The sequence below is a fragment of the Oncorhynchus keta genome, chromosome 22, assembly GCF_023373465.1.
Source record: "Oncorhynchus keta strain PuntledgeMale-10-30-2019 chromosome 22, Oket_V2, whole genome shotgun sequence".
Lineage (NCBI taxonomy): Eukaryota > Metazoa > Chordata > Actinopteri > Salmoniformes > Salmonidae > Oncorhynchus > Oncorhynchus keta.
Genome location: NC_068442.1, coordinates 6,050,086 through 6,063,040, shown reverse-complemented (window position 1 = coordinate 6,063,040; position 12,955 = coordinate 6,050,086). Strand labels below are relative to the sequence as shown.

Genomic DNA, 12,955 nt, shown 5'->3' with positions numbered 1-12,955 from the left:
ACTAAGCCAGGTAGCAGACCTGAGCTCACTCCTCGTGCTTATTATGAGCAGCGCATTACTGGTCAGGCACCGTGTTATGCGGTTGAGCGCACGGTGTCGCCAGTGCGTGTCCATAGCCCGGTGCGCTATAGGGCAGCCCCGAGAGTGCCATGCGAGTGTGGGCATTGAGCCAGGGCGTATGGTGCCTGCTCAGCGGGTCTGGTCGCCGGTACGCAGTCTGGGTCCAGGTTATCCTGCGCCGGCTCTGCGTGCTGTGTCTCCGGGCGCTGGGAGGGTGCAGTGCGTCCTCTGCCTGCGCTCCGCTCGTACCGGGCAACTGTGGGAGTGGAGCCTAGGGGAGAGGTGCGTGTAGTAAGCACTAGATCTCCCGTGCTTACCCACAGCCCGGTTCAACTTGTGCCTGCACTTTTGAGGTCCGGGCTCGAGTAGTTGTCCAGCCTGGGGAAGTGGTGCCAAGGTTGCGCACCAGAGCTCCAGTGCTCCCCCACAGCCCGGTCTTTCAGGCTCCTCCTAACACCAAGCCTCCTGAAAGTCTCCCCAGCCTGGTAGTTCCTGTGGCAGCCCCACGCACCAGGCTGTCTCTCAGTCTCCTCCCTGCAGGTGCTCCCGCCTGTCCGGCGCCGCTGCCGGAGCGTTCCGCCTGTCCGGCGCCGCTGCCGGAGCCTCCCGCCTGTCCGGCGCCGCTGCCGGAGCCTCCCGCCTGTCCGGCGCCGCTGCCGGAGCCTCCCGCCTGTCCGGAGCCTCCCGCCTGTCCGGCGCCGCTGCCGGAGCCTCCCGCCTGTCCGGCGCCACTGCCGGAGCCTCCCGCCTGTCCGGCGCCGCTGCCGGAGCCTCCCGCCTGTCCGGCGCCGCTGCTGGAGCGTCCCGCCTGTCCGGCGCCGCTGCCTCCTGTAGCAGCTCCACGCACCAGGCTGTCTCTCTGTCTCCTCTCTGCAGGTGCTCCCGCCTGTCCGGCGCCACTGCCGGAGCCTCCCGCCTGTCCGGCGCCGCTGCCGGAGCCTCCCGCCTGTCCGGCGCCGCTGCCGGAGCATCCCGCCTGTCCGGCGCCGCTGCCGGAGCCTCCCGCCTGTCCGGCGCCGCTGCCGGAGCCTCCCGCCTGTCCGGCGCCGCTGCCGGAGCCTCCCGCCTGTCCGGAGCCTCCCGCCTGTCCGGCGCCGCTGCCGGAGCCTCCCGCCTGTCCGGCGCCGCTGCCGGAGCCTCCCGCCTGTCCGGCGCCGCTGCCGGAGCCTCCCGCCTGTCCGGCGCCGCTGCCGGAGCCTCCCGCCTGTCCGGCGCTGCTGCCGGAGCGTCCCGCCTGTCCGGCGCCGCTGCCGGAGCGTCCCGCCTGTCCGGCGCCGCTGCCGGAGCCCCTCAGCCCAGAGGCGCCAGAGCCCCTCAGCCCAGAGGCGCCAGAGCCCCTCAGCCCAGAGGCGCCAGAGCCCCTCAGCCCAGAGGCGCCAGAGCCCCTCAGCCCAGAGGCGCCAGAGCCCCTCAGCCCAGAGGCGCCAGAGCCCCTGTCCCTCTGTCCAGAGCCCTGTCCCTCTGTCCAGAGCCCCTGTCCCTCTGTCCAGAGCCCCTGCCCCTCTGTCCCGAGCTGCCCCTCTGTCCAGTGGGGTCATTGAGAGGGGTTGCCATGGTGAGAAAGCCACGGAGGCGGAAAATGAGGCGGACAAAGACAAGGGTGAAGTGGGGTCCGCGTCCCGCGCCAGAACCGCCACCGCGGACAGACGCCCACCCAGACCCTCCCCTATAGGTCAAGGTTTTGCGGCCGGGAGTCCGCACCTTTGGGGGGGGGTACTGTCACGTTCTGACCTTTATTTTCTGTGTTTTGTGTTTAGTTAGTATGGTCAGGGCGTGAGTTGGGTGGGCAGTCTATGTTTGTTTGTCTAGGTTTTGGGAAATTCTATGTTTCGGCCTAGTATGGTTCTCAATCAGAGGCAGGTGTCATTAGTTGTCTCTGATTGAGAATCATACTTAGGTGGCCTGGGTTTCACTGTGTGTTTGTGGGTGATTGTTTCCTGTCTCTGTGGGTGCACTAGATAGGACTGTTTTGAGTTTCACATTTCTTGTTTTGTTAGTTTTGTTCATGTGTACCTTATCGCATTAAAAAGTACCATGGAAAATTACCACGCCGCGTATTGGTCCTCTGATCCGTTTCGCCTCTCCTCTTCGTTACAATTGTGTAATCCATGTTTTTCTCTTTGTGTTTTTATATGCAATTTTTATTATGTTAATTCAGAATGTATTACGTTTTTTTTTAAACTGTGGACAATAAAACAAAATTCTGTTGTAATTGATATCATAAAAGTGTTCTACGGATAGTAGCTGAGGTTATGACTGATTGCACTACACAGACTCCATGTGATGACAAATGCAATACTAGAGCTCAATGCCACGATAACAATTGATCTTTTTCCATTTCTATTGTCTGGATATCAAAAATGTTCCTTCTGAAGTAACAAGCTATTAGTCCATTCGAAAACAAATACCCTCCATCGTTTATTCATTATTTTATAGAAGCAAAATGATCCTCCAGCCTTTGTCTTGAATAGTGATTTCTTTCAAATTCTAATGACACTATACAGTGCATTCAGAAAGTAGTCAGAACCATTGACTTTTTTTCACATTTTGTTTTTCTTATTTTAAAATGTATTAAATTAGCATTTTTCCTCCCTCATTAGTCTACACACAATACTCTATAATGACAACAAACAAAAAAGTTTTTTTTTAAACATTTTGGCAAATTCATAGAAAATTGAAAACAGAAATACCTTATTTACATAAGTATTCAGACCCTTTGCTATGATACTTGAAATTGAGCTCAGGTACATCCTGTTTCCATTGATCATCCATCAGCTGTTTCTACAACTTGATTTGAGTCCACCTATGGTCAATTCAAGTGTTTGGACATCATTTGGAAAGGCACACACCTGACAGTGCATGTCAGAGCAAAAACCAATGCATGAGGTTGAAGAAATTATCCGCAGAAGTCCAAGACAGGATTGTGTCGAGGCACAGATTTGTGGAATGGTACTAAAACATTTCTGCAGCATTGAAGAATTCAAGAACACAGTGGCCTCCATCATTCTTTAGAACCTGTTTGGGATAGGGGGCAGCATTTTCACGTTCGGATGAAAAGCATGCACAGAGTAAACCTCCTGCTACTCAGGCCCAGATGCTAATATATGCATATTATTACGTGTATTGGATAGAAAACACTCAGAAGTTTCTAAAACTGTTTGAATGGTGTCTGTGAGTATAACAGAACCCATATGGCAGGCGGAAACCTGAGAAACATCCAACCAGGAAGTGGGAAATCTGAGGTTTGTAGTTTTTCAACTCATTGCCTATCATGTCATATTGCACTTCCCAAGGCTTCCACTAGATATCAACAGTCTTTAGAACGTTGTTCGGGGCGTCTACTGTGAAGTGGGGGCGAATGAGAGCTGATTCAACCAGAGCCCTGCCAGAGTGCCATGAGCTGATCACGCGTGCACACGTGAGAGCGACCTGCGTCCCATTGCAATTCTAAAGACAAGGGAATTCTCTGTTTGGAACATTATTGATTATTGTTAAAAACATCCTAAAGATTGATTCTATACTTCATTTGACATGTTTCTATGAACTGTAATATGACTTTTTGAACTTTTCGTCTGAACTTTCGCCTGGACTTGCCACGCCTCGTGAGGTATTTGGACATAAATGATGGACTTTATTGAACAAAACAAACATTTATTGTGTAACTGAGATTCCTGGGAGTGCATTCTGATGAAGTTCATCAAAGGTACATCAAAGGTAAGTGAATATTTATAACGCTATTTCTGACTTTTACTGACTCCACAACATGGCGGGTATCTGCATGGCTTGTTTTTGTGTCTGAGCGCCGTACTCAGATTATTGCATGGTTTGCTTTTTCCTTAAAGCTTTTTTGAAATCTGACACAGTGGTTGCATTAAGGAGAAGTATATCGATAATTATGTGCATAATAGTTGTATCTTTTTTATTTTGTATTTCTGTAAATTGATGTGGCTCTCTGAAAATTTGCCGGATGTTTTCGAGGCACAACATTACTGACCATAAAGCGCCAATGTAAACTGAGATTTTTGGATATAAATATGAACTTTATGTATTGTGTAACATAAAGTCCTATGAGTGCCATCTGATGAAGATCATCAAAGGTTAGTGATTAATTTTATCTCTATTTCTGCTTTTTGTGACTCCTCTCTGGCTGGAAAATGGCTGTGTGTGTTTTTGTGACTAGGCTCTGACCTAACATAATCATATGGTGAGCTTTCGCTGTAAAGCCTTTTTGAAATTGGACAGGATGGGTAGATTAACAAGAAGTTTATCTTTAATTTGGTGTATTGCACTTGTGAATTTATGAAGCGGAACCCCTAGCCGTAAAAAGATTTATTAATGGAAAAAGTTTGGAACCACCAAGACTCTTCCTAGAGCTGGCCGACCAGTCAAATTCGGGGAGAAGGGCTTTGGTCAGGGAGGTGACCATGTCTGGCCAGATTCTCTCTCTGTGCTTTGGCTCCAATGATAAATACCTTGTTCTTGACTTGAAATAGCTGGAGGAAGTTGTGAGCAATCCAAGTATGTAAATACTGTGTGTGTTGCTTTATCAACAAAGTAACTATCAGGAATCAAGGTAAGACCCAGATGCAGACTTTCAAAGTAACAATGTTTATTGTAGCAACAGGGACAGGCAAAACCAGGTCAAGGTAGGCAGAGTACAGTAATCCTGAGGTGGAGCAAAGGTACAGGATGGCAGGCAGGCTCAGGGTCAGGCAGAGAGGTCCGGTGGGCGGGTACAGAGTCAAGACAGGCAAAGGTCAAAAACCAGGAAGACGAGAAAAGAGAAAAGATAGGCGCTGACAGGAAAACCGCTGGTAAGCTTGAACAAACAAGACAAACTGGCAACAAACAGACAGAGAACACAGGTATAAATACATTGGGAAGATGGGTGACACCTGGAGGGGGATGGAGACAAGCACAGGGACAAGTGAAACAAATCAGGGCGTGAAAGTAGCATAACAACGGTTGGACTGTAGAAACCATGACACATGAATATGTCCTGAACAAAATATTCAAGCCATTTCACAAAATAAAAATAGGGAATAGGATTTTTTCTATTATTGGTCTGCGATGACAAAGCCCAAGCAGTAGGCTAGACCATGACATACAATACCTTCAGAGAGTATTCACACCCCTTGACTTTTTCCACATTTTGTTATGTTACAGACTGAATTTAAAATGTACTAGGTTGAGAATTTTTTGTCACTGGCCTACACACAATAACCCATAATGTCAAAGTGGAATCATTATTTTCGATTTTTTTTTACAAATTAATAAAAAATTCATAGCTCAAATGTCTTGAGTCAGTAAGTATTCAACCCCTTTGCTATGGCGAGTAAAATAAATTGTATTGATTCACTCGGTGGGCAATAATAGTGTTTGACAAGGTTTTTGAATGACTATCTCTAAGGTCCCTCAGTCGAGTAGTGAACTTCAAACATCAGATTCAACCACAAAGACCAGGGAGGTTTTTCCAATGGCTCGCAAAGAGGGCACCTATTGGTAGATGGGTATAAATACAAAAAGCAGACATTGAATATCCTTTTGGATGGTGTACTGTATCAATACACCCAGTCACTACAAAGATACAGGCGTACCTCCTAACTCAGGAAAGAAACCGCTCAGGCATTTCACCACAAGGCCAATGGTGACTTTAAAACAGTTATAGACTTGAATGGCTGTTATAGTAGAAAACTGAGGATGGATCAACAACATTGTAGTTACTCCACAATTACTAACCTAATTGACAGAGTGAAAAGGAGATGCTGTAACCCCTGTGCTTCACGGTTGGGATGGTGTTCTTCGGCTTTCAAGCATCCCCCTTTTTCCTCCAAACATAACAATGGTCATTAGGGCCAAACAGTTCTATTTTTGTTTAATCATACCAGAGGATTTTTCTCCAAAAAGTATGATCTTTGTCCCCATGTGCAGTTGCAAACTGTAGGCTGGCTTTTTATGGCTGTTTTGTAGCAGTGGCTTCTTCCTTGCTGATCAGCCTTTCAGGTTATGTCGACATAGGACTTGTTTTACTGTGGATATAGATACTTTTGTACCTGCTTCCTCCAGCTTCTTCACAAGGTCCTTTGCTGTTGTTCTGGGATTGATTTGTACTTTTCACACCAAGTACGTTCATCTCCAGGAGACAGAACACGTCTCCTTTCTGAGCAGTTTTACTGCTGCGTGGTCCCATGGTGTTTGTACAGATGAACGTGGTACCTTCAGGTGTTTGGAAATTGCTCCCAATGATGAACCAGACTTGTGGAGGTCTGCAATTTGTTTCTGAGGTCTTGGCTGATTTATTTTGATTTTCCCATGATGTCAAGCAAATAGGCACTGAGTTTGAAGGTAGGCCTTGAAATACATCCACAGGTACACCTCCAATTGACTCAAATGGTGATGTCAATTAGCCTATCAGAAGCGAACATAATTTTCTGGAATTTTTCAAGCTGTTTAAAAGCACAGTCAACTTAGTGTATGTAAACCTCTGACTCACTATAATTGTGATACAGTGAATTATAAGTGAAATAATCTGTCTGTAAACAATTGTTGGAAAAATTACTTGTGTCATGCACAAAGTAGATGTCCTAACCGACTTGCCAAAACTATAGTTTGTTAACAAGAAATTTGTGGAGTGGTTGAAAAACAAGTTTTAATAACTCCAACCTAAGTGTATGTAAACTTCCAATTTCAACTATGTATACAAACAAATTCTAGTTTACAGTGACGGCTTATGGAACCCATAACCTTGGCTTTGCAAGCACCATGCTTTACCAACTTACCCACATAGGACCTTTGCTTTATTATCACATGGTACCCTCGATGATAACTACACCAAATAACTACACCACAGAACAAGTCGACCCATTGGAAAATGTTCATAGAGTCGTCATAGATTTAGTGTAAAATCAGTCACAGCAGCCTACTTTTCAGTTGGCCTCCATTAATTTCATTGTGGAGGAACTGAATTGATTTTTCAATGCAATAAAGGAATAAATATTGATGTAAAAGGCCAACAGGCTGAAAATGTGTGTTACTGTGGGGAAAATACTAAAAGGTGGCACAGAGATATGAGTTATACGTATTTAGCTAAATTTTACCAGAGTGTCTGCTATATTACTAAAATGTAATGATGGTAGTGAGGTATGAGGTTAAGACGGGCTTAGGAGATCTTATACGTTTTGTTCTATGAGATAATATCAGTCATTTAACATGACCTTCATGAATTATGAAGCCTTTATGTGCTTTAAAAAAAGTACATAAATGCATAAACATTTTCAAAATGTGACGTTAGCTGATGAAGATGATCTCATTGAACAAAATGTATAACATTTACCAAATAAGTTGTTTCTGGGAATTATTTAAAATAAACTACAACAATGCAATTTATTATGTCTTAGCCTGCTGAACGAACCATGGCGGAGTTAAGCTTGCAAAAATACGGCATTACTCTTTCTCTCTATAGCTGAGACAGGGAACTGTCTGGATGTAGTGGCGCCCCCTGGTGGCCTTAACTGGTGCTCCCCCCATTCTTCCTTGGGTTGCCCCAGCCCATGCAGGGAGCTGGATGAATGCGGGGTGCCGCCTGGTGGCCATGGGCGAGGGTTAGGACCCCTCCAGGGGTTGCCTCCCCCTCACTGGGCCCTCTCCTCTCATCTCCTTGGGGCAGGGAGCTGACTGGCTGAAGTGGCGCCTCCTGGTGGATGCGGGTGGGGGTCAAAAATGACCATAACAAGCATTTGAAGAAAGCAAGTGAAAAATGAAAATTACAAACATGCATTAGCATGTTCCTGGTAAGACGATTTGAACCTTTTGGCTTTCCATATAGTAGAGCAGCAGACGGGCGGGATCGGTTCCTGTGGGCGGCACTTGAAGCGCGCATAAAAGGTGTTGCCCTGTAAAAAAAAGCCTTCAACTCACAATGGTCTCGCAGTCCACTTTCATGCGCACGTTATGATGTGTGGATACCATACAACAGAGCTTATTGCAGCAGTTTTATGCGGTTTAATATCTTTTTCCCTGTTCGGATACTACTGACTGGGGCATTGGATATGTGCACGCGGGATGATGAAAACCCCTTTCCTCCCCGCAGAAGTAAGATAAAATAGGGTTTCGAATACATTGGATTTACTCCTCTCGTTCCATATGAAGAAGTCAAAAGTAAGTTAACATCGGAACTGAACATTTTCTTACTCACTTTCTTGTTATAGGCTGTCTTATTTTCGTGTCCTTTTACGCCTGGTGCGGTGCGCGTATTCGAGTGGCAGGTGAGAAAACGAAAGGTGTGAATTGGGCTATTTCTGTCCATAGATTTTGAGAATTATGCATCAATATCATTGACATGAAGCCCGTTCCTTTAGTGGTCAGCGTCTTTGGAAACGTTTGTTAAGTTAAGCACCTCACTCCCCATTTTTCCAATACGTCCAAACAGAAAATGCCAACGGTAATTATGTTTGGGTGTCCGAACTGACCAGGCACCTAATCATCCTACATTTTCTCATATATCGTATCACAGTAACACACGAATGACATTTAGTGGCCTATATGCCTGCACATATCCCATGATGTGTGCAATGAGTGCGCCCATGTTGAATTGTGTGCAATAATGTACAATCTTTTCGCGCGTAGGGCCTAAACGTTTTCCTTTCATGAAATCACGGTAGTTTGTGGTTTAAGGTTATAACCTTAGGTAATAAGCAATGATAAACATACTGTAAGTTCATGACAGTATGTACAGTATTTTGATGTGCCATGCCTATTGGTTTTTGGTTTGGGGGTACTGAAATGAAAGTGTAATACAGGCTATTGGTTTTGGCACACTGCATTCACTGCATTGGGAAAGTATTCAGGCCCCTTGACTTTTTCCACATTTTGTTACGTTACAGCCTTATTCTAAAATTGATTAAATTACTTGTTTTCCTCAATCTACACACAATACCCAATAATGACAAAGAGAAAACAGGTTTTTAGAATTTTTAGCAAATTTATAAAACAACAAAAATAATAAAAGAAAGTACCTTAATTTACATAATTATTCAGACCCTTTGCAATGAGACTCGAAATTGAGCTCAGGTCAATTCTGTTTCCATTGATCATCCTTGATGTTTCTGAATCTTGATTGGAGTCCACCTGTGGTAAATTCAATTGACTGGACATGATTTGGAAAGACACACCTGCCTATATAAGGTCCCACAGTTGACAATGCATGTCAGAGTAAAAACCAAGCCATGAGGTCAAAGGAATGGTCTGTAGGGTACCGTAACATTTCTACCGCATTGACGGTCCCCCAAGAACACAGTGGCCTCCATCATTCTTCAATGGATTAAGTTTTAATAAACCACCAAGACTCTTCCTAGAGCGGGCTGCCCGGTCAAACTGAGCAATCGGGTGAGAAGGGCCTTGGTCAGGGTGGTGACCAAGAACCCAATGGTTACTCTGACAGAGCTCCAGAGTTCCTCTGTGGAGATGGGAGAACCTCCCAGAAGGACAACAATCTCTGCAGCACTCCACCAATCAGGCCTTTATGGTAGTGGCCAGACGGGACACACTCCTCAGTAAAGGGCACATGATAGCCCACTTGGAGTTTACCGAAAAGGCACCTAAAGGACTCTCAGACCATGAGAAACAAGATTCTCTTCCCTGATGAAACCAATATTGAACTCTTTGGCCAGGCTTGAACCTGATGCACCCCATCCAACCTGGCAGAGCTTGAGAAGATCTGCACAGAAGAATGGGAGAAACTCCCCAAATACAGGTGTTTCAGGTTTGTAGCATCATACCAAAGAAGAATCGAGGCTGTAATCCCTGCCAAAGGGTCTGAATACTAATGTAAATGTGATATTTCCAGTTTTTTATATACATTTGCTAAAGTTTCTAAACCTGTTTTTGCTTTGTCATTATGTGGTATTATGTGTAGATTGATGGAAAGAAAAATAGAAACTATTTAATTAATATTAAAATAAGGCTGTAATGTAATTTTTGGGGGGGAAAAGTCAAGGGGTATGAATACTTTCCAAATGCTCATCTTTAGAAATGTTTGTCATTTTTACATCAATGGTGGGGAAAATTGTTGTACTTCAGTATTCTACACAGCCTCTCAACATCCTGTTTTTGAATAGCCTAACAATATTCAGGTCGTTTATTTATGTAGGCCTACAGTGGGGTCTGAAATTATTGACACCCTTGATAGAGATAATGAAATAATGACCATATAACATAAATAATTCAAATCCTGAGGTGTATTGTTTGCTCAAATTGGGAAATGATGTTATTGTAACGGCGTTCTTCGTTTGTCGAAAGAGAGTCGGACCGAAATGCAGCGTGGTTGTTACTCATGTTCTTTAATGAATGAAATGACGATACATGAAATAACTATACAATACAAAACAACAAACGGAACGTGAAACCTAATTACAGCCTATCTGGTGAAACTACACAGAGACGGGAACAATCACCCACGAAATACAAAGCGAAACCAGGCTACCTAAATACGGTTCCCCATCAGAGACAACGAGAATCACCTGACTCTGATTGAGAACCGCCTCAGGCAGCCAAGCCTATACAACACCCCTAATAAGCCGCGATCCAAAATACTACAAACCCCAATACGAAAATACAATAACTTAAACCCATGTCACACCCTGGCCTGACCAAATATATAACGAAAACACAAAATACAATGACCAAGGCGTGACAGTTATACTAATACAATTGCTTCAGAAGGATTTTGTTTAACACAAATAATAAAGAATTATCAAAGGTAGAGGTCAAAATTGACACCCCTAAAGATAAGTTATCAATGAAATAGTGAAGTTTAGTATTTGGTCCCATATTCCTAGCACACAATGACTAAATCAAACTTGTGACTATATAGACTTGTTGGATGCATTTCCAATTAATTTTGGTTGCGTTTCAGATTATTTTGTGCCCAATAGAAATGAATGGTAAATGTATTGTCATTTGAGTCAATTTTTATTATAATTAAGAATATAATCTGTTTCTAAACACTTCTACATTAGTGAAACAACATCTCTTTCTCTGAGCAATTGTATAAAATAATAGAATTTACCCATTTATTTTCTTACAACACAGCTCAGTATTTGAATTATTTATTTTATACAGTCATTATTGCTCATCATCTTTATCAATGGTGTCAATAATTTCGGACCCCACTGGGTATAGGCTTATGTATGTCACGTTCTGACCTTAGTTCCTTTATTATGTCTTTGTGTTAGTTTGGTCAGGGTGTGAGTTGGGGTGGGTAGTCTATGTTCTTTTTTCTATGTAGTATTTGTGTGTTTGGCCTGGTATGGTTCTCAATCAGAGGCAGGTGTCTTTCGTTGCCTCTGATTGAGAATCATACTTAGGTAGCCTGTTTTCCCCATTTTAGTTGTGGGTGATTGTTTTCTGTCTCTGTGTCGTCACCAGACAGAACTGTTTCGTTTTTGTTCGTTCTCCTTGTTATTTTGTGTTCCGTGTTAATAAACATCAACATGGACACGTACCACGCTGCATATTGGTCCGATCATTCATACTCCTCGTCAGAGTCAGAGTCAATCACCACCTTCCGGAGACACCTGAAACCCCACCTCTTTAAGGAATACCTAGGATAGGATAAAGTAATCCTTCTCACCCCCCCCCCCCTCCCCCTTAAAAGATTTAGATGCACTATTGTAAAGTGGCTGTTCCACTGGATGTCATAAGGTGAATGCACCAATTTGTAAGTCGCTCTGGATAAGAGCGTCTGCTAAATGACTTAAATGTATGTAAAATGTTAAATGTATGTATTATGTGTGTAATGTACAGTCTCTCTTTTTGTCATTTCAACAGTGAAACAATAGAGTAAAATACTGTTATCAATGTTTTAAAACAATGCTGTAGATTGCACTGCATTCTAGGTAAAATTCAGAAAATTACTGTTATTAACTTTAATTGGAAGCCAGCTGTAACAATGACTCTAAAACACTTTCTTAACAGTAATAGTTTATGCCTACTCTAGATTAAAATAATCCGTTTCAGGAGCTAGACACATGAAGCTCAGACTATTTTAGTAAATATCTTCTTGAAGTGTCTGTGGTGGAAGAATATTTTCAGCAGCTGCTGGCTAGGTACCTTGACTTGTTTATAAGTATCTTTATTGAATTGAATCACTGCATGTTTTCTTAGCTTAGCTCGCTAGCTGAAGTTGACACATGACATTTTGGTCTGCTCTAAATTGCTCATAAATGTCTTGCTGTGTGACCTAGAAAAGCATCACCTCCGAAATGATAACGAAGCGGTATGTTTTCACCATTACTCCAGAGAAATGGCATGTTACTAGCAGTTCAAAGGATGTGACCCATATTACTGGCACAGTGTTTTTTGGGAGGCTTGACGAGCCACATTTTGCACATAAACCGTGGGCTGTACTCTAAAGCCGCTGCGAATGACCAGTGCACCAGTGTGTATCGAGGTGCCTGCCGACCTAAGGTGCACTGGGCAGCTGTAGCCTGTCATAATGTCACTGGCGGTACCTAGTAACATGGACTCCAACATGCCATGTAATGTTACAGTATTAGTAAACCGATTCACTTTGTCAGTAGTACGTAAACATTTGGTGGAAAAGACAGGAAAATGTGAGTCTGGTAAATAATCTGTGGGATTGTGTAGGCGACAGAAATGTTTTATTAGTTAGCAAGGGTTTGAAGTATGTGTATCTAGCTGTCGATTTTTGTTCAATGACTCCATTGATTTCATAAACTATATTGGATATATGCTGTAAGTTCGAATCAACCCAAGATGATGAACCCTGAAGATGGGACAAAGTGCATGAAAAGGTGGCCCAGAACAGCAGGCTTTTTCTCAACCCCGACATTGCCCCATTGTTCCAAGAGTTTACTGAGTTTGAATTAAGAACTTT

General features: G+C 43.9%; 1 protein-coding gene across 1 annotated transcript in view; it reads left to right on the top strand.

Annotated features, from left to right (window-relative positions):
- Nucleotides 1-7,958: 7,958 nt before the first annotated feature.
- Nucleotides 7,959-12,955, top strand: part of LOC118400963 (kit ligand-like) — a 39,868-nt gene continuing 34,871 nt past the window's right edge. Inside the window, exon 1 of the mRNA XM_035798021.2 lies at nt 7,959-8,217. Within this exon, the coding sequence (XP_035653914.1) occupies nt 8,203-8,217 (15 nt within the window). The 5' untranslated portion in view covers nt 7,959-8,202. The remainder of the gene's footprint in view (nt 8,218-12,955) is intronic.